The following is a 20,783-nucleotide window of genomic DNA, read 5'->3' as shown; positions in this document are numbered from 1 at the left end:
AGTTTGCGTAGACTGCAAGACTGCAGCATCACCCCTTGGGATGAAAGGTTAGCAGGAAATTGTAGATGAGTCGAACCACTCAGGATCTGCAGGATATTTCTCTTCTGCAATCTGCATCCATTGACAGTGCTAAGAACTCAGCCCTTCCTCTTTGCTCTTTCTTTCAGAAAGTATTATGAGGGAGGCTGAGGACTCCACGCTCCGGGCAGAGAAACGGCGCTGGGATTAGGGATTGCCACTTCTGAGAGGATGCTGGGAATCTGCAGAGGGAGACGGAAATTCCTGGCTGCCTCGTTGACTCTGCTCTGCATCCCAGCCATCACCTGGCTTTACCTGTTTGCTGGGAGCTTTGAAGGTAAGAAGGAAGCTTTCCCACAGGGAGAGGGGTGGAGGGAAGAAGGAACAGTGGCTGTCCCAGAGTCCTAGGAAGAACCTCCAAGTCTTCTAGTCCCAGCTTCTCATTCTGTAGAACAATGGAATCTTGATGCCCCATCACAGGAAAAGATTTACCGAGGTTTACAGAGGGGATTAGAGGGAGTTAGTAACGGGAGGAGAAAAAGCTAAATACGAAAGCGAAAATAAGGCGCCCCTGGATGCAGCAGCGTGGCGGAGGTTACACAGACGTCAGATAGCAGCTGTGCAGGCTGACCGCCCTGTCGATAAAGGGGAAAAGGTTGGGTCCTGGGGGGATTACTTAGCTATTTGTGGAGTAAGATGTTTCATTTGTTCTTTCATCTATTCATTCACTTATCTGCACATTCAGCATTTTGCTACTGTTTAACATCTATGCTAAACCAGGTACTGGGAATCCGGTGATAACAGATCTGTACCTTCCGAGTGCCATGGAGGAGACAGGTTAACAACGTGATCTCTGTTCATTGCTGTATGTGATACTCTGTTAAGATAAGGCAAGCCCAGGGCGCTGGGGGAGAGGGTGATTGAGGCTGTCAGGCGGGCTGGGTACAGAAGATGCGCCGTGATGCTGACCTGCTGAGTACAGGAGCTCAGCAAGGAGTCGCCTTCCCCAAACAAATAACAAACGATCATCCCTGCCGCGTTCCCGAAATCCACAGAAAAGACGAGTCTCACATCCTTCCAGCCAGCAGTTTCAAATGCAGTGCAGTGTTCTGAGTATCAAAGATGGTTTTCTAAGCTTGGGGGAGGGAAGGAGTGGCAGTGTTGAAGAGCACACTTTCTGTTTATTTACCCCAACACTTGAGTTAAAAAATATATATATATCTCTCAAGTGAAAATCTGTCTCCAGGAAGTCACTACTGTGTTTTTTAAAAACATTTCCTTTATGCATAATTTTATTGACAGCTCAAGGCTACCTTTTAATTAGGAGTTCACTGCCTGAGGTTTGTCCTGAGTTCGCTAGGCTGAATATAAACGAGGTGGATCTCTGTGCCTGCATAGCAGGCAAGGGCTCAGGGCCACACCCCTGTCCCTTTCCTGCCCCAGACATCCCTGGAGTAGTAGAGCTTTCATCTAAGCAGCTAGATAGATTATGCATGGAAGTGGATGGTTAATTTTTGGCAAAGAGATCAGAGGGAGGAAGGTGAGTTGGTTTTGGCACTGGAAGAGGTAGAAGGAAGCATTCTCCAGGGATGATGGAAGAGACCCTATGACAGAAGGCCAAGAGCATCGGTGCTGGCACAGGTTTAATACACTAAACATTGACTTTGCCAGTATAACTATAATAATAATAGCATAACAACAATAACAATAATGATGATAACAATATACACCACAATATTCTGAGCATTTCTACATGCCTGGCGTTGTTGTAAGGACTTGACACCTGTTAACTCTTCCTCCACAATAATCCTACGTGGTGGGGACAGATGAGGAGGGCAAGGAAGATCAGCTTCAGTGACGTCCCCAAGGACCCAAAGCCAGGCAAGATGTGGCCTGGATTATTGGACTTGAGAGCTGTAATACCAATGTTTGTGGATTGGGCTTTGGTGAGGGTAGACTTTGGTGGGGGCGGCGGGGGGGTGCTGACAAAGTGTCACATGATGTTTTTGGATGTGTGTGAGGGGAAATTGTACAATTTTGAGTTTTCACTCATTGGTAGAAACCCAACATCAAATAATTTTAGCAAAAAGGCAATTTGGGGACTAATAAAAGTAGTAAGTTCAAAGGTAGGGCTAGCTTCAGGCAAGGTTGGATCCAGGGGCTCCAATGATATTTTTGTAGCTCTGTCTCTCTACTTTCCTTTGCTCTACTTTTCTCTGCTATGGTTTCTTTTCAAGAGTAGCTTTTCCTACACAGTGAAAGCTTTGGCTTACAACTTATCCTTACCAGTCCCTTGTAGAAAAAGGAGGACTTCCTCCCCCTAATTCTCCAGCATTACCTCTGATTGGATTGCCTCTGGTCACTCGTGGTCTGGAGAGCATTCACTGTGGTTGCGGGGAGGCTGGTGAGGGCAGCCCTGAGCCCTGTGCCTATTTCTGGTCACAGGGTAGAGAAGAGTTCCCTGAAGCATGTGGAGGGAAACTGGGGAGGGGTGGCCCCCAAAGGTAAATGGTGCAGTTCCCCAAAGAGGAGAAACTAGGAGTTGATCTGGGTTCTGGAGAATTCATACCTGGCTGTGCTTAGTGATGGGCTGATATCGACTTGAAGGTCGCTTTACAGCATCATGCTCTCTGGTCCAGCCCTGGCCGATAGATGGACTGTGCTCCTTGACTTTGAATGATTTTATTAGGCTGGCAGATAGATTGCATTAAATAGGGGCTGGATGGTGTGGGTACATTAACAGAAGCCTTCTAGCTAGAAGGATGAAGGTGACGGATTTCTTTTACCGGGCCCAGTTAGTCCACTGGTCCACTGCATTTATTTCTGGATGCTACACTTTAAGAACAATCTAGACAGGTCAGCACATTTAGGAGAATATAGGTGAATGACCGTGTCCACTCAAACCTTGTTTCATACGAAATAGTGGAAAGAATGGGGCTGTTTGCCTTGGAGAAGCAAAGGCTCCAGGTGTACAGGATCAGCTTCAGCCACCAGTCAAAGGGCCGTCACCTGAAAGAGATTAGGCTTCCTCTGATGGCCCCTGAATCTATGGAGGGACGTGGCAGGGAGCCAGATGTCAAGCTCATCATAATAAGGGTCATTCTGTCCACTGCTGGGACGAGCTGCCCTGGGAGGGAGCGATGAGAGGTGTGCAAAGGGAAGTGTGAGCATCAGGGGCAATTGCACGGGGTGATCTGCCTGACCCGTCCTGACCCAGAGAGCTTGAGACTAGAAAAGGCTGAGTGTTTATCCAGAGACAAAGGTTTCCTCCTCGGAGTTCCAGCCGGTTGCCCCAGGCATCGGTACACTTCCAAAAGAGCCTGCAGAGACATTCTTTTCTCTGTAGTTAAACATAACAACTTTTCAGTCCACTTACTGACACCCTTGAGTTTTCTGTTTCAAGGCAGGTGGAGCCATAAATAAGGGACAGAGCAGCTGCTTGGATTCATGGTAATGCTATTCAGGCTTTTTGTGGGTGTATTTATTTTTCAACCCTGTTTAATTTCAATGGATCATCTCCTGAGAGCAGAGTCTAGAACTCTCCCTGAGATATGGAAGCTCTTAGCATAAGGTTCTGGAGTCAGATTACACGCAGAAGCACGATAGATATATCGACAGAGCACTGGCTGGGGTCAGGGTCTCAGGCTCTAAAATCAACTCAGCCAGAGTAGTTGGTGATTTGGGGCATGATCATACCTCTCTCTTTATCTCTTCCAGTTTGAAATGATGTTGTAGAAATGAAGCTCACCTATTGGTGCACTAACATTCTACACGCTTATGATTCTAAGCATTGGGTGTGAATGAATTGGAAATGAGCAGAATCTTCTCCAATTAATGGGAAATAGGACAGGAGGAGGGAATAGGCTTATTGTGATTTGCTCGGGAGTGTGGATCCAGGATCAGTGCGTAAAAGTTATGACGAAGCAGGACCGTTCTCAGTGTAAGAAAGAACGGCTGTTCTGACACATCTGCCGGGCGTTGGAGTGCACCTGCACCGTCTGGGGAAGCATTGAGGTCCCCCTTCCCAGAGCTGTTTGTCAAAGGCCAAGTGACCATTGGTTGAGGATGCTAATCAGGGGATTTTTTTGCTGGTGCTTTAATCCCGAAGTTCCTAAATGCTACTGACTTCATTTCTTCCCACACCCTCCTTTGTTCCTCTGCCATCTCCATTAACATCCCCAGCTACCCAGGCTCCAGGCGCTAAGCCTTCATTCTCTTCCTTCTTCATTCCCTCCATCGCTTGGTTGCCATATCCTGTTGGATCTGATCTTGACCTCTTGCCTCTGTGTCTCCTGTTTCCTCCCTTTCAGCACCTCTGATGCCCTGGCTCAGCTGTCGGCGTGCATCCTCTGGCATCAGGACCGATGTGGCAGCCATCCTCGTCTGCCCTCCGGCCCCATCTCCTCGCACCCTTCTCACGTTCCCCATCCAGCCACACTAGACTTCCTTGACGCTGGTGTGCACTGCCCTCGGTCCTCTGGACTTTGCACATGTTGTTCCTTCCCCTCCTGTCTTTGCCTGCCTGACTTAGATCCTCCTGTCTCAGCTTAAACATGATTGCTCCTCACCCTTAACTCGCTGGTTTCCTCAGCTACCCCGTCCTGACACCACCCCGCCCCCTGCCAACTCCTCATCCTTTCCCCTCCCTCATACTCAGGGCACTTCGTTTTTCTTGTTTTTATAATCGCTGTCTTCACGACTGACTACAGGCATCCGGAGGGAAGTGGTTCACTCTGTTCATCCTTCCATCTCTAGCACCTACTACGTGCCGGGAGAACTGTTTGTTGAATGAGTGAATGAGTGAAGGAATGTGCCCTCTTCTGGCTTTACGTGCTGACAGCTCTCTTCATTGCTTCCTGGATTAACTCCTGACTCCTTATCATGGCTCTGGGGTCTTTCACAGGCTTTCTCCCTTAGCTTATAATTTCTGTCTTCACTCAGGTGAGGGTGCCTCATCCAACACCCTGAGAAAACGCCTTCATTTTTGCTCTTTGTTCTTTCTGCCCAGGATACAGTTCTCTTTTGCCACAACCCTTCCTCCCAGCCTGCACCTTTTCAGTGCCCATATTCAGTGTCATTTTCCTCTAATGTCTGATCCTATACGGAAACTTCTCTGACAGCACTCACCGAGGGATATTTTGCTTGTTTGGTGTCTTTCTAACCACTTGCCTGTGAGATTCCTGAGACAAGAGACTGTTCTACTCATCATCACATTCGCACAGCCGGAGCCTCGCTCTGGTGGGTTCTTAGTAAATGCTGGCTGGAAAGGATTCCGCTTCTAAGGGCAGCAGGAGCCAGTGGTGGACAAGGGCTCTTCCTGGTGCTCTGAGGATCTCTGATTTTGAGACCTCAGGATTTGGTGCCAGGAACCTCACCTGCCTTCTGGTTGGGATGTTAATTCTGGGACTTGACTAGTTCTGCTCAAACACCCCTCCACTTGAATTTAGAGCATGTCTGTTATTTTCTGCCAGAATCGCCTTTTCTCATGGGCATGAGAAGTTTTGTTTGTGGGGTGTGGTTCTTTCTTTTCTGCCCATCAGGGAGATGGCGTTCAGCTGCTATTGAGTTAGCAGCAGGTGGAAAAGGGTGCTTTTCAGTGGTTCAGAAAATTGTTCACACGTTGCCCTCCGATCATATATAACCAGCTCTGCGCAGACGCTTCGCAGACGCTTCCTGTGGTCAGGGAGGTGGGCCGGCGAGGCTGTGGGTGTCATTTAAAAGCAAATGTCTTCAGAGGCCGCAACGTCCAGAACATTTAAAAGCAGTGTCATGAACAGGCACAGGATATTAATTCCTAGCCGATTTCAGCCCGCACCTGCGTTTTGCCGTTCCTGGACCCTCTTCACTGTTCATGCGCTTCTTATCAACACAAACTCCTCCTGAAATGAATGGCTTGAGAGTCGTCACTATAAATTTCAACAGGAAGAAATGAGGTCCTGACATTTGACCATTTTGAAGAGTTGCAGTGAGAACCAGCGTTGTAAGTTAAAGCGTTTTCTTTGTTTTATCGTCACAGGGAATCACGGGGCACGTGAACAGAGGAGTAGGGGAGATGCGGGCTTGACCGAACATGACTGATTTCCCAGCCCTGCATCCCCTCTCCCCATACGTCAGCCCAGACACGGTGCCGGGAGGTGTGTGAATTCAGACCGAGCAAGGTGCTAGCGGGTAATGTGCTGAAGGTTTCATTAGCCCCTGAGGCTAGGCTGTGTGGCAGCTTTGATGGCAGCCGAGCTATTTTGCCTTCCTGGCAGTGGCCCCAATGTATGACTTAATACGGGTATTAACCGTAGAAAGATGTTATGGGGTATAAGAACATAGGATGCTGAATGCGAAATGAGATGGAAAGGGTAATATAAAAGTCATATTGATTTTTTTTTTTTTAATAGATCAGAAATGAAGGGCTTTCCTAGCCAGAGCTTAATAGCATCCGTGCCGGGCCTAAGCAAAAGCCTATAACGGATGAGAATGTGCAAGTGAGACGCTTCGAGTCGTGCCCCGCCACAGGGCACAGTGGGGCTGCGTGTGTCTGTGGTTCTTGCCTTGGGCAAAAAGGCATCTCTTCATGGTCTTGGAATCTGAGAGGGCAGGGGAAGTCTATCACGATTTTATTTGGTTGTGAGACGGTTGCTAAGGTAACCTCTACTTTTCTTACACCCAGCTTTTGATCTTAAAATCATATTGGTGATCCTGCTGGGGTGGAGAAAACGACCCTGATGTGTCAGTTGGCTGCATCTCCTGGAAGAGCTCATGGCAAGAGTCTTAGACCAGGAGTCAGGAAAACTGGTTTCCACTAATCCCAGCAGCTACCTTGTATTAGTTTCCAGTGGCTGCTGGAGCCAATTACCACGAATGTAGTGGCTTTACAAAGCACAAATTTATTATCTTAACAGTTTCAGAAGTCAGCAATCTAAAATGAGTCTCACTGGGCTAAAGCCAAGATGCTGCCAGGGCTGGTTTCTTCTGGAGACCCCCGGGGGAGAATTCATCTCCCGGCCTTTTTCATTTTCTAAAGGCTGCCGTTTTCCTTGGCTTGTGGCCCCTTCCTCCATCTCCAAGGCCAGAAGAGTAGCATCTTCAAATTACTCTTTCTGACTGTGACCTCTGCCTCTGTGGTCACATCTCCTTCTCTGATTGTGACCTTCCTGCCTCCGTCTTACAAGGACCCTTGTGATTACATTGAGCCTAGCTGGATAATCCAGGATAATTGTCCCATCTCAAAATCGTTAAATTATCACACCTGCCAAGTCCCTTTTGCCAGGTAAGGTAACATAGTCACAGGTTGTGGGGATTAGGATGTGGACATGTTTGGGGAACCATTATTTGGTCCTCCATACCCCTCCCCCCAAGTCCTATGCTCCTGCATCCCCTCCATCTTGTTATTGTTCTTTAGAGGCAAAGTAAAGTGGTGTTGTACCATCTGCTTTCTCATATGGACATCTTATCCTGCTCCAGGAGTTTTGGCTTCAGTAATTTTGATTTGATACATGAATATCTAGCAGGACTTAGTGCTCATGAAAAAGGCATTGTATTCAGACGTGTTTGCCTGTTCAAACAATTTTGGATTATAATACGTTGCCTATAATAGGTGCTTCATCGGTAACCAGTGATAGGTTAAGGTTATCTGAAATGAAAGGCCCAGAACTTCTGCTCTTTGGGGGTTCTGGTCTGAAAGTGATTTCATTTATTTTTTAGTTTCAGATACCAATTTAACGAAAGGAGGGGGATTTCATCAACCTGTTGATGGTTAAGGAGGTCCATTAATTTTAAATAAATGAGAGCCACTTGTGTAACTACTTGGAAGACTCTTTGGTGTTATCAGCCCAACCTATCAGTTCTGTCCCCAGCCATCTACCAGAGAGAAATGTGTCTACATTAGCACAACAGACGTGTAAGAGCACGTTCACATCGGTGTGTGTGAAATGCCTGTCCACAGTGAAAATAAACACATAAATAGTGGCATATTTATATCATGAAGTACAGCAGAGCCATGAAAATCTACTCACAGATAATACTGCACAAAAGAAGACAGACACAAAAGAATAAATACTGTATGATTTCAATTATATGGGCAAACAGTAATCTAGGGGTGGAGATGAGACTGGGACAGGCCAAAAAGAAGACTTTGGGGCACTGGCAGTAATTGAATTTACTTTTTAACCTGTGTGATTATACAGGTGTGTTCACTTTGTGACAGTTCATCCAGTTTTTCATTTATGATTTGTTTACTTTCCTGTATGTGTTTTATTTATTTATTTTTTAAACCTATGCAGGTCTTGAATAAGCACCTGAATTTGAAGAGCTGGTGTGGGTCTTGCATTCTTTTCAGATGAGGGGGATTTTATTAACCTTTGGGATTTAAGAATCTATGTCACTGTTTAACTTTGAAATTCAAATGCTTTTTAAGCATGGGACTTTTCTTTGGGGATAGATGTTTAACATTTCTATGTCACCACATTTCCATTTTTTCTAACTTCTGTACCTCACCATTTGGACATGTATTCCCCCTGTGAGGGTCTGATCACAGCTCTGACTTTAAGATCGGAAATTTGCTCATAAAACCCTAATTCTGAAAGAGTGTTTTCATCAATTTGAAACAAGACCAGTATTCCTACCAGAATTCTGGCAATGACATAGCTCCAATTAATATTAAAATGATATTATTTCATAATATGGACACCAAACCACATTGGATAAACATTCCCATCTGCATGAGTCAATAAACATCTTCATAAAGCCGTGGTGCCTGGAAAAGAAAGAAAACTTTTATTGTATTGTAGGAGATAGGAAAACATGAAAAGGCTATGTACTATTTACACTATAACTATAATGGAAGCAGTAGCAATAATTTCTGTTTATCACTTGTTAAACAGTAATTGGCTGCCTCTGGCCTGCAGGTGTGTTGGGTTTGGCCTGCCAACTGCCTTTACCGTTTGTGAATTCATTATTAACAGTTAAAAATTTGGAGATTGCACATAAAAATCATGATATCTGGCTTTCCTTAATAAAATGGAAATATCTAGCAAACTGGACCCTCATTTCACGATAGCACCCACTGGCTGGAGCTGAGTAGTAGCTGTTCCTTTGCCCGGTGTGTGGATGCTCCGCTTTGTCATGGTCCCTGCCCTCCCTGGCTGTCCCTGTGTCATCCTGTGCTCAGAGCTGAACTGAGAGGAAAGAGCCCCCTGGTCTTTGCTTACCTCACTTGCTGGCCCTGGTCGGGCTCACGTTAACTTTTTTTTTTTTTTAAACATCTTTATTGGAGTATAATTGCTTTACAATGGTGTGTTAGTTTCTGCTGTATAACAAAGTGTATCAACTATACATATACATATATCCCCATATCTCCTCCCTCTTGTGTCTCCCTCCCACTCTCCCTATCCCACCCCTCTAGGTGGTCACAAAGCACCGAGCTGATCTCCCTGTGCTATGCGGCTGCTTCCCACTAGCTATCTATTTTACATTTGGTAGTGTATATATGTCCATGCCACTCTCTCACTTCGTCCCCATTTACCCTTCACACTCCTCGTGTCCTCAAGTCCATTCTCTGCGTCTGCATCTTTATTCCTGTCCTGCGCCTAGGTTCTTCAAAACCTTTTTTTTTTTTTTTAGATTCCATATATATGTGTTAGCATACGGTATTTGTTTTTCTCTCTCTGACGTGCTTCACTCTGTATGACAGACTCTAGTTCCATCCACCTCACTACAAATAACTCAATTTCATTTTTTTTATGGCTGAGTAATATTCCATTGCATATATGTGCGACACCTTCTTTATCCATTCATCTGTTGATGGACACTTAGGTTGCTTCCATGTCCTGGCTATTGTAAATAGAGCTGCAGTGAACATTGTGGTACATGACTCTTTTTGAATTATGGTTTTCTCAGGGTATATGCCCAGTAGTGGGATTGCTAGGTCGTATGGTAGTTCTGTTTTTAGTTTTTTAAGGAATCTCCATACTGTTCTCCATAGTGGCTGTATCAGTTTACATTCCCACCAACAGTGCAAGAGGGTTCCCTTTTCTCCATACCGTCTCCAGCATTTATTGTTTGTAGATTCTTTGATGATGGCCATTCTGACTGGTGTGAGGTGATACCTCATTGTAGTTTTGATTTGCATTTCTCTTAATGATTAGTGATATTGAGCATCCTTTCATGTGTTTGTTGGCAATCTGTATACCTTCTTTGGAGAAAAGTGTCTACTTAGATCTTCTGCCCATTTTTGGACTGGGTGGTTTGACTTTTGATATTGACTGCATGAGGCCTGTATATTGGGAGAGTAATCCTTTGTCAGTTGCTTCATTTGCAAATATGTTCTCCATTTCTGAGGGCTGTCTTTTCGTCTGGTTTATGGTTTCCTTTGCTGTGCAAAAGCTTTTAAGTTTCATTAGGTCCCATTTGTTTATTTTTGTTTTTATTTCCATTACTCTAGGAGGTGGGTCAAAAAGGATCTTGCTGTGATGTATGTCATAGAGTGTTCTGCGTATGTTTTCCTCTAAGAGTTTTATAGTGTCTGGACTTACATTTAGGTCTTTAATCCATTTTGAGTTTATTTTTGTGTATGGTGTTATGGAGTGTTCTAATTTCATTCTTTTACATGTTAGCTGTCCAGTTTTTCCAGCACCACTTACTGAAGAGGCTGTCTTTTCACCATTATATATTCTAGCCTTCTTTATCAAAGATAAGGTGACCATATGTGTGTGGGTTCATCTCTGGGCTTTCTATCCTGTTCCATTGATCTATATTTCTGTTTTTGTGCCAGTACCATACTGTCTTGATTACTGTAGCTTTGTAGTGTAGTGTGAAGTCAGGGAGTCTGATTCCTCCAGCTCCGTTTTTCTTTCTCAAGATTGCTTTGGCTATTCAGGGTCTTTTGTGTTTCCATACAAATTGTGAACTTTTTTGTTCTAGTTCTGTGAAAAATGCCCTTGGTAGTTTGTTAGGGATTGCATTGAATCTGTAGATTGCTTTGGGTAGTATAGTCATTTTCACAATATTGATTCTTGCAATCCAAGAACATGGTATATGTCTCTCCATCTGTTTGTATCATCTTTAATTTCTTTCATCAGTGTCTTATAGTTTTCTGCATACAGGTCTTTTGTCTCCTTAGGTAGGTTTATTCCGAGGTATTTTATTCTTTTTGTTGCAACGGTAAATGGGAGTGTTTCCTTAATTTCTTTTTCAGATTTTTCATCATTAATGTATAGGAATGCAAGGGATTTCTGTGCATTAATTTTATATCCTGCTACTTTACCAAATTCATTGATTAGCTCTATTAGCTTTCTGGTAGCATCTTTGGGATTCTCTATGTAGAGTATCATGTCATCTGCAAACAGTGACAGTTTTACTTCTTCTTTTCTGATTTGGATTCCTTTTATTTCTTTTTGTTCTCTGATTGCTGTGGCTAAAAATTCCAAAACTATGTTGAATAATAGTGGTGAGAGTGGACGACCTTGTCTTGTTCCTGACCTTAGTGGAAATGGTTTCAGTTTTTCACCGTTGAGAACAGTGTTGGCTGTGGGTTTGTCATATATGGCCTTTATTATGTTGAGGTAAGTTCCCTCTATGCCTACTTTCTAGAGGGTTTTTATCATAAATGGGTGTTGAATTTTGTCGGAAGCCTTTTCTGCATCTATTGAGATGATCATATGGTTTTTATCCTTCAATTTGTTAATGGTTTACCACATTGATGGATTTGTGTATATTGAAGAATCCTTGCAGTCCTGGGATAAACCCCACTTGATCATGGTGTATGATCCTTTTAATGTGCTGTTGGAATCTGTTTGCTAATATCTTGTTGAGGATTTTTACATCTGTGTTCATCAGTGATATTGGTCTGTAGTTTTTTTTGTGTGTGTGTGACATCTTTGTCTGGTTTTGGTATCAGGGTGATGGTGGCCTCATAGAATGAGTTTGGGAGTGTTCCTCCCTCTGCTATATTTTGGAAGAGTTTGAGAAGAATAGGTGTTAGCTCTTCTGTAAATGTTTGATAGAATTCGCCTGTGAAGGCATCTGGTCCTGGGCTTTTGTTTGTTGGAAGATTTTTAATCACAGTTTCAATTTTGGTGCTTATGATTGGTCTGTTTATATTCTCTGTTTCTTGCTGATTCAGTCTCGGGAGGTTGTGCTTTTCTAAGAATTTTTCCATTTCTTCCAGGTTGTCCATTTTATTGGCATATAGTTGCGTGTAGTAATCTCTCATGATCCTTTATATCTCTGTAGTGTCAGTTGTAACTTCTCCTTTTTCATTTCTAATTCTATTGATTAGAGTCTTCTCCCTTTTTTTCTTGATGAGTCTGGCTAGTGGTTTATCAATTTTCTTTATCTTGTCAGAGAACCAGCTTTTAGTTTATTCATCTTAGCTATTGTTTCCTTCATTTCTTTTTCATTTATTTCTGATCTGATCTTTATGATTTCTTTCCTTCTGCTAACTTTGGGGTTTTTTTGTTCTTCTTTCTCTAATTGCTTTAGGTGTAAGGTTAGGTTGTTTATTTGAGATTTTTCTTGTTTCTTGAGGTAGGATGGTATTGCTATAAACTTCCCTCTTAGAACTGCTTTTGTTGTTTCCCATAGGTTTTGGGTCATCGTGTTTTCATTGTCATTTGTTTCTAGGTATTTTTTGATTTCCTCTTTGATTTCTTCAGTGATCTCTTGGTTATTAAGTAGTGTATTGTTTAGCCTCCATGTGTTTGTATTTTTTATAGATTTTTTCCTGTAATTGATACATAGTCTCATAGCGTTGTGGTCAGGAAAGATACTTGATACGATTTCCATTTTCTTAAATTTACCAAGGCTTGCTTTGTGACCAAAGATATGATCTATCCTGGAGAATATTCCATGAGCTCTTGAGAAGAAAGTGTATTGTTGTTTTTGGATGGAATGTCCTATAAATATCAGTTAAGTCCATGTTGTTTAATGTATCATTTAAAGCTTGTGTTTCCTTATTTATTTTCATTTTGGATGATCTGTCCATTGGTGAAAGTGGGGTGTTAAAGTCCCCTACTATGATTGTGTTACTGTCGATTTCCCCTTTTATGGCTGTTGGTACTTGCCTTATGTATTGAGGTGCTTCTATGTTGGGTGCATAAATATTTACAATTGTTATATCTTCTTCTTGGATTGATCCCTTGATCATTATGTGGTGTCCTTCTTTGTCTTTTGTAATGGTCTTTATTTTAAAGTCTATTTTGTCTGATATGAGAATTGCTGCTCCAGCTTTCTTTTGATTTCCATTTGCATGGAGTATCTTTTTCCATCCCCTCACTTTCAGTCTGTATGTGTCCCTAGGTCTGAAGTGGGTCTCTTGTAGACAGCATATATATGGGTCTTGTTTTTGTATGCATTGAGCCAGTCTGTGTCTTTTGCTTGGAGCATTGAATCTATTTACATTTAAGGTAGTTATCGATATGTATGTTCCAATTACCATTTTCCTAATTGTTTTGGGTTTGTTATTGTAGGTCTTTTCCTTCTCTTGTGTTTCTTGCCTAGAGAAGTTCCTTTAGGATTTGTTGTAAAGCTGGTTTGGTTGTGCTGAATTCTCTTAGCTTCTGCTTGTATGTAAAGCTTTTAATTTCTCCATTGAATCTGAATGAGATCCTTGCTGGGTAGAGTAAATCTTGGCTGTAGGTTTTTCTGTTTCATCACTTTAAATATGTCCTACCAGTCCCTTCTGGCTTGCAGAGTTTCTGCTGAAAGGTTAGTTCTTAACTTTATGGGGATTCCCTTGTATGTTATTTGTTGCTTTTCCCTTGCTGCTTTTAATATTTTTTCTTTGTATTTAATTTTTGATAGTTTGATTAATATGTGTCTTGGTGTGTTTCTCCTTGGATATATCCTGTATGCGACTCTGTGTGCTTCCTGGACTTGATTGACTATTTCCTTTCCCATATTAGGGAAGTTTTCAACTATAATCTCTTCAAATATTTTCTCAGTGCCTTTCTTTTTCTCTTCTTCTTCTGGGACCCCCATAATGCGAACGTTGCTGCGTCTAATGTTGTCCCAGAGGTCTCTTAGGCTGTCTTCATTTCTTTTCATTCTTTTTTCTTTATTCTGTTCCGCAGCTGTGAATTCTACCATTCTGTCTTCCAGGTTACTTATCCGTTCTACTGCCTCAGTTATTCTGCTATTGATTCCTTCTAGAGAATTTTTAATTTCATTTATTGTGTTGTTCATCATTGTTTGCTGTTTAGTTCTTCTAGGTCCTTGTTAAATGTTTCTTTTATTTTCTCCATTCTGTGTCCAAGATTTTGGATCATCTTTACTATCATTTCTCTGAATTCTCTTTCAGGTAGACTGCCTATTTCCTGTTTATTTGTTTGGTCTTGTGGGATTTTACCTTGGTCCTTCATCTGCTGTGTGTTTCTCTGTCTTCTCATTTTCCTTAATTTACTGTGTTTGGGGTCTCCTTTTCACAGGCTGCAGGCTTGTAGTTCCCGTTGTTTTTGGTGTCTGCCCCCAGTGGGTAAGGTTGGTTCACTGGGTTGTGTAGGCTTCCTGGTGGAGGGGATTGGTGCCTGTGTTCTGGTGGATGAGGCTGGATCTTGTCTTTCTGGTGGGCAGGACCACATTGGTTGGTGTGTTTTGGGGTGTATGTGAACTTAGTATGATTTTAGGCAGCCTCTCTGCTAATGGGTGGGGTTGTGTTCTTGTCTAGCTAGTTGTTTGGCTTAGGGTGTCCAGCTCTGTAGCTTGCTGGTCGTTGAGTGGAGCTGGGTCTTTGCGTTGAGACAGAGATCTCTGGGAGAGCTCTTGCTGATTGATATTACATGGGGCTGGGAGGTTTCTGGTGGACCAGTGTCCTGAACTTGGCTCTCTCACCTCAGAGGCTCTGGCCTGACACCTGGCTGGAGCACCAAGACCCTGTCAGCCACTTGGCTGCTGCTGGGTGACTATGGATTCCACAAAAAGCAGTGAATGAAAAGGTGAAAAGCTGAAAAGCTGAGCACAGTTTTCATTAGTGTGTGGAACTTTGGCTGTGTTTCATTTCTCCTTTATTCTAGGACCGAAGCTGAAGAAGTATCTCTCTCATTTGCATGGCAGAGGTGAAAGGGCCGTGCTAACTTTTTGAGTTTGGATGTTTGGGCTTACTCTCTGCCATGGGCTTGGCTAGGTATTTTACATACGTGATCTCATTTTTTCCTCCAAACACCTTCACACTTGTCCCATTTTATAGATGAGGAAGCAGGCTGAGTGATCTTCAACTCTTTGGCCAAGGTCACCCAGGTTGTAAGTAAGGGAGCTGGTATTGGAACCCAGGCCGTGCCTGTAAGGAACCTGCAAACTGCTCTCTCCCAACAACCTGCAGCTATAGAAACAACTGGTGGGTGACATTTTAAAGTGAAAATGCTTAAGTTCCAGACAAGGACAAGACAAACCCTGAGACGGGAACAGGGGCCATCTTGGACGAGAAGGCAGACCATGTTCTGTGGCTGATGGGGTTATCATAAGCCAGTAATAAGCAGAAAATTCAGTTAAACCTTTAATGCAATTTGTATTTTGTTTCTGCCATAGACTCATACAATTATGAGCAGGAATGGACGGTAGGAATCATCTAGCCAGGCTTGCAACCTAATCAGATCAAGCCTTTGAAAACTACCCAAGGACTTTACCTCTAGGTTGGCGGAATGTGTCCCTAAATGACAGGTGACACTTAAATCACAGGGTGACAGTAGACAAATTGCTTAACATCACTGCTGGTTGGTTTCTCCTCCACGAGAAGGGGAACAAACTGTGTACCTCGTACACATGTTAACAGACTAAGTAGAGTACATGTTATAGAATGGCAGTAAGTGTTAGTTCTCTTCCCCTCTCTTATTTTCCTAGAATGTTGGAAGGTCATCCTAGGAAAGATGCAAAAGATCACCCATCTGGTCTAAACAAGGCTCACTGAGGCACCGAAGGTCTAGAGCATGTGACCGAATGAACTGAGGTCAAAGCCTCAGCCAGTGGTGTAATTGGAATCACCACCTGATTCACTGCTTGATATTGATGTGTCCGTTAACATTTTTAGTAAAGGCAAAAGGTGATTGCCCCATTTGTTCATTTCTATCCATCTATATTTCCAGACATTTGCAGTTAGAAAGCAGGGGGTTAGGAGGGAGGAGGCAAGGAGACACAGACATATATTGTAACTGTAGTCATAAGTACATCTGCAGGCAATCATGAACCCATCGGCCACATTTGGAGAAAGTTATTTCACACAGGTGATCTGTTGTGAGAACCTTTAAAGAGTCACAAAGAGGAAAGGACCATCCTCTGATGCAAAGTGGAATCACTTCTCTAAAGATTTTTCTGATGGGGTGTAGCTCAGTCAGTACACTTTATTCAAATTCCCAAACCTCCTTTTAAATGCTGTGTGTCCTCAGCTGAGTAACTTAACCTCTCTGAGCTCAGATTGTCTCTTCCAAAGTTGGAGGTGCTGCTTCCTATTTAATAGGGGTTTTTTGCAGATGAAAAGGAGTCCATCTTGCCTAGCGGAGAGTAGATTTACAGAGTCACTTTGTGTTCAGCCGGGTTTTATATGCTGACTGCTCTCTGAAGCAAGAAATTGCTTAAGGAGTCAACAGAGTTGAGTGTTTAAGATCGCACTGTTTGGAAGAAACCTGAAAATGCAAGGTTCCTTCTCTTTCTAGGGTGGGCCCTTCAGATAGTGGGTATTTGTCATTTTTGCCCCAGCAGAGGGCACTCCATGCCCCATCTCCTGCCCATCATGACTTCTCTTGGTGCACAGCCAGTGCTGGGTGTTGAAGCTTGCAGTGACATCCCAGAAGGAAGTGTCTCCATTGCAGCAGTAGGTAGCAATTACAGGTAGGTAGCAGGGTGGTGTTGAATCCGAGCTCTCCCGTATACATTTGAACAATCCTCCCACAACCCCATCAGGGAGGGGAGGGTGTTCTGTCCGAGATGAGGTGGCTGAGCTTCAGACCCCTTAGGTGGATCATCGAGGTGGTTCATTCCTTCAGCAAACACCGTCAGTCACTGTTTTAGGACACTGGGGACAGAGCTGTGAATTACATGAGCGTGTCTCCTGCTGTCTAGTGCAGGAAGAGAGGTGATTCACAGACAGCTTCATACTCTGCTGAGTGGTGATCCATGCTACAAAGAGAAAGCAGGAGAGGCTTGGTGAGGAATGGGGAGGGGGAAAGTGCTTTTGATAGCGTGGTCTGGACAGGGCTCTCTGGTGATGTTTAAGAAGAGCCAGGCAGAGATCGGGAGGAAAAGCATTTCAGGCAGAAGGCAATAGCAGAATGTGGAGAGCACTTGGTACCTTTGCAGAAGAACCGGGAGGAATCAGGGCGGCCAGAGGGAAGGGAGAGGAGGGAGCTGGGTGGACGAAACCAGGAAAGGTGTAGGACCCATCTCACAGGCCTTGGGACAGGGTCTTAGAACCTGTGTTCTGAATTCTCTTTCCTCATCCCGTCTGTTCCTTGGGAAGCAAGCCATCTGGACTTGCCTTTGGCTGCTAACCTAGGACGAACCTAAGAGTATTTCCTCCTCCAGCCTGTAAGGAAGTCACCTGGATCTCTGGTTCCAGAATTGCTAGATGATAAGAATCACCCGGGCACCTGTTGAACAGGCAGACGCTCGGCCCACCCTGGAGCGATACTTAGGAAAAATACAGTGCCAGGGCCCTGGCCCAGGTCTGCTAAATGGGAGTCTGCAGGGGAGGTGCCCAGGTACCTGCATTTTTCACAACGGCCTCAGGTGATCCTTACCTTCTGGCCAGTTTGAGAAGTTTGCCCTGGCTAAAGTGAAGCCTCTGGGTGGTTGATCTCAGCTCCCCTCCGCAGCCCCGGGCCTCCAGGACTTGAATTTGATAAGGTTGAATCCGGGAGGTGAGGACAGCACTGATTGACTGCCTGCTGTTTGTCTCACAGAGCAGCTTTATCTCCTTTGACATTTAAATCTCAGTCCTCACAACCAGGTTCCTGAGGGTGATGTTATTATCCTCAGCTAATATATCGTTTGTGCTTCTGTTAATCCCGTGTGTTGAATTGCACCTCACTTACATAACTTACCTCCTTTTCAGAGCTGTTGTGTAGACTTAATGGTGTGTATTAGAAAAGTGCCTGGTGCATAATGAGTGCTGGATAAATTGTTATCAGTATTTACTGTGATTTCTACACCCTTCAGATGGTGAGGCCTTGCCTTTCTGTAGTCAACGCCGAATCCTTAGTCTTTGGCACAATACCTGGAATAAAGTAGACGCTTAATAGGTGTTGAAGTGCCAGAAACGAGGATGATATTAGCTACTCTTTATGGAGCATTTAAATCCTTGACTTGCATTAACTCATGTGTTCCTCAGAACTGCCCTATAAAGTAGGTACTGATATTCCCATTTTACAGATGAGGAAAATGAGGCACAGCAAAGTTCAAAAATCAGCTCGAGGTTCCAGAGCTAGTAAGTGGTAGAGTTAAGATTTAACCCAGGCAGTCATGTTCACCAAGGCCTAGCCAAGGTTCCATTTACCTCTTAAGTCGGCATTACTGATCTTCCTCTTTTCTGTGTAAGATTCCTTCCTCCTGCTCTGTTCTCCAAAGAGATTGGGAAAAGTTGGTCATTTCCTGTGTATAAATAACCCTTCACATATACTTGGAAAAGGTACTAGATTCAAACTTCTCCAGGCTAGGTGGGCTCAGTTGTGCTGACTTTTCAAACCATGGCTTTTCTTTGCTTGCCTTCTGGGCTTAGCTGCCAGGTGCCTCTGTCCTGGTTGCTGATTGGCCAGACTTCAGGGACAGGTAAGGGTCAGTCTTTTCTGAGCAGTAAGGTAACTGGGCCCTCGCCTTCCCTTCCCAGGAGCCGTACCTGTGGTTTATGCTCCCTAGGATGCTGTGCCTGGCTCACTCCACAGAGATTTGGGGCAGTTTGGGTTCCAGAACTCTTGAAGTCAGCAATCCAGAAATGAACGCAGGCACACCTTCGTGCCGGGAGAGGCTGGGCACACCTGGGGGCTCGTTCTGGGGTGGCAGTGAGGGAGAAGGGTCAGGAGAGAGAAGAGCATCTCACATACGGCTTTATTTCATGTTTTGGATAAACATTGAGGTGAGTGGCATGAAGGGGCGGATAAGTAAGCATCTCTGGGAAGTGAGTATTTACAAAATTTTTCTATTCCTCTCTCACCAGTCTCTTTAATAGAGAGTCCTGCTCAGGTGGTTCTCTGAGCAGAAAGGAGTCTGCTTTTCCCTTTGGTCCACTTCTCTGCCCCAAACAGTCTCTGCCTTGCTTTCCAGATGCTTCAGTGACAGGTAGTAATCAGAAAGAGACCCCGGAATTGCATAGTTTCTCCGCTTCTTCACTTGTTCCGTTCGCAGGTGACATCGCTGGTCTCCTCTTGGCTGTGAGGGAGTTCCCCCCTTCTGTCCTTACTGTAGGATAGAGGAAGTTAACACTGGCCAGCGTTTGCTTTGTGCGCTGTTCGAAGCCCCTCTCTCAGGTGGGACCTGCCCTCATCCCCTCTTATAGATCACATGCAGGATGTTAAGAGTCTGCCCTGGACACAGAGCTAGTGTGTGCAGACTTGGCTTGTGTGACTCAGAGCCCTTGCTCTTAACCACTGATGTTCAGCCTCTTGCTTCCCTCCTGGGCCGCCTTTTCCTCCCTCCTTTCCGTTCTGATCAGTCGCCTGCATGGAGTTCTTCCTCCGTGCTGAGCACCATACCAGTGACCAGGGATCAGAAGTAAGATTTAGACACAGGGGAGTGAAACAGACTGGGTGAACGGGAAATTTGAAGGTGTCCCATGCACATCGTGAAGCATTTCCATTGCCTATCGGAGAGGAGCGTCTACCTCCCAGGAGCAAGGACAGCAAATCGGAGTGGGAGGGGCACAGCTTTGCAGCCAGAAAGCTCTGGGTCTGTGCCACGTAGCAGCTGTGCGACCCCAGGTGCGTCTCTTAACTTTTTCTAAGCCTCAGTTTTCTCATGTATAAATCTCCCATACAGATTTATTTGAAGGTCTGAGTGTGACGATTTAGGTACGCAACTGATGCATATTGGGCTCTCAGTAAATCCCAGCTCCTTGTCTTATTACATTTATTTTTGATGAGGTCATTTATCGGTGAACTTCAGATCTGTAATTGCAAATAAAATATAACATAAGAAAAGCTCTTGGCACGTAGTTGTTGGCCAATAATTATAGAACAGAGGCTTCATTTACATGCAGTCGGACTGGACTTGTTGCCAGCATAATGGAAAAGCAAAATGAGAACAGAGAGTGGTTAAGTAGATGGCTCAGGGTCACTCTACTCGTAAGTGGCAGAGCTTTCTCATTGGATCTGTAGCAGCTCTGGGTCAAGCTAGGCTAGCATTGTCTTCCTCTTAGAGAAAATGAAGACCCAGGGAAGCTGAATATATCTTGTCCATGTTTTCAAGTCACTGGCACCTAGAAGGGACTTCATCACCAAACAGCCACGTGGCACGTCAAGGACTCTGTTTCTTAATCTGTAGGATGGGAGTGATACTGTCTGCCCTGACCTCCCCTAAGAGTGGTTGTGGAGATCAGATGAAATATTCCATGAGGAAGAAAACCATGAAGTATATAAAGGTGAGCTGGCCTGACAAAGGACAGGTAGAATTTCATTACCAGCTTGTAATTTTCCAGGGCTTCCCTATTGAGTCCATTTCCATTTTCTAGAAATACGTGAAGCATCTGGAAACAAGAAGCTATTTCTGGTCCACACAAGGATCTAGGGTAGAAGTCAGAAGATGAAGTGCTTCCTCCCTTTGAATGTAGTCAGTAGCTGAGGTCTGTGGGATAGAAGATG

The 20,783-nt window shown here is 44.2% G+C and overlaps 1 protein-coding gene across 3 annotated transcripts in view; it reads left to right on the top strand.

Annotated features, from left to right (window-relative positions):
• LARGE1 (LARGE xylosyl- and glucuronyltransferase 1) overlaps nt 1-20,783 on the top strand; it is a 598,897-nt gene that overhangs the window by 147,565 nt on the left and 430,549 nt on the right. For all 3 annotated transcript variants that reach the window (XM_036864771.1, XM_036864770.1, XM_036864769.1), the window contains exon 2: nt 168-355. In XM_036864771.1, the coding sequence (XP_036720666.1) occupies nt 250-355 (106 nt within the window). In that variant the 5' untranslated portion in view covers nt 168-249. The remainder of the gene's footprint in view (nt 1-167; nt 356-20,783) is intronic.

Source organism: Balaenoptera musculus, chromosome 10, assembly GCF_009873245.2.
Source record: "Balaenoptera musculus isolate JJ_BM4_2016_0621 chromosome 10, mBalMus1.pri.v3, whole genome shotgun sequence".
In the NCBI taxonomy this organism is placed as follows: domain Eukaryota; kingdom Metazoa; phylum Chordata; class Mammalia; order Artiodactyla; family Balaenopteridae; genus Balaenoptera; species Balaenoptera musculus.
The sequence above is the reverse complement of the archived record's forward strand: the minus strand, read 5'-3'. Positions and strand labels throughout refer to the sequence as shown.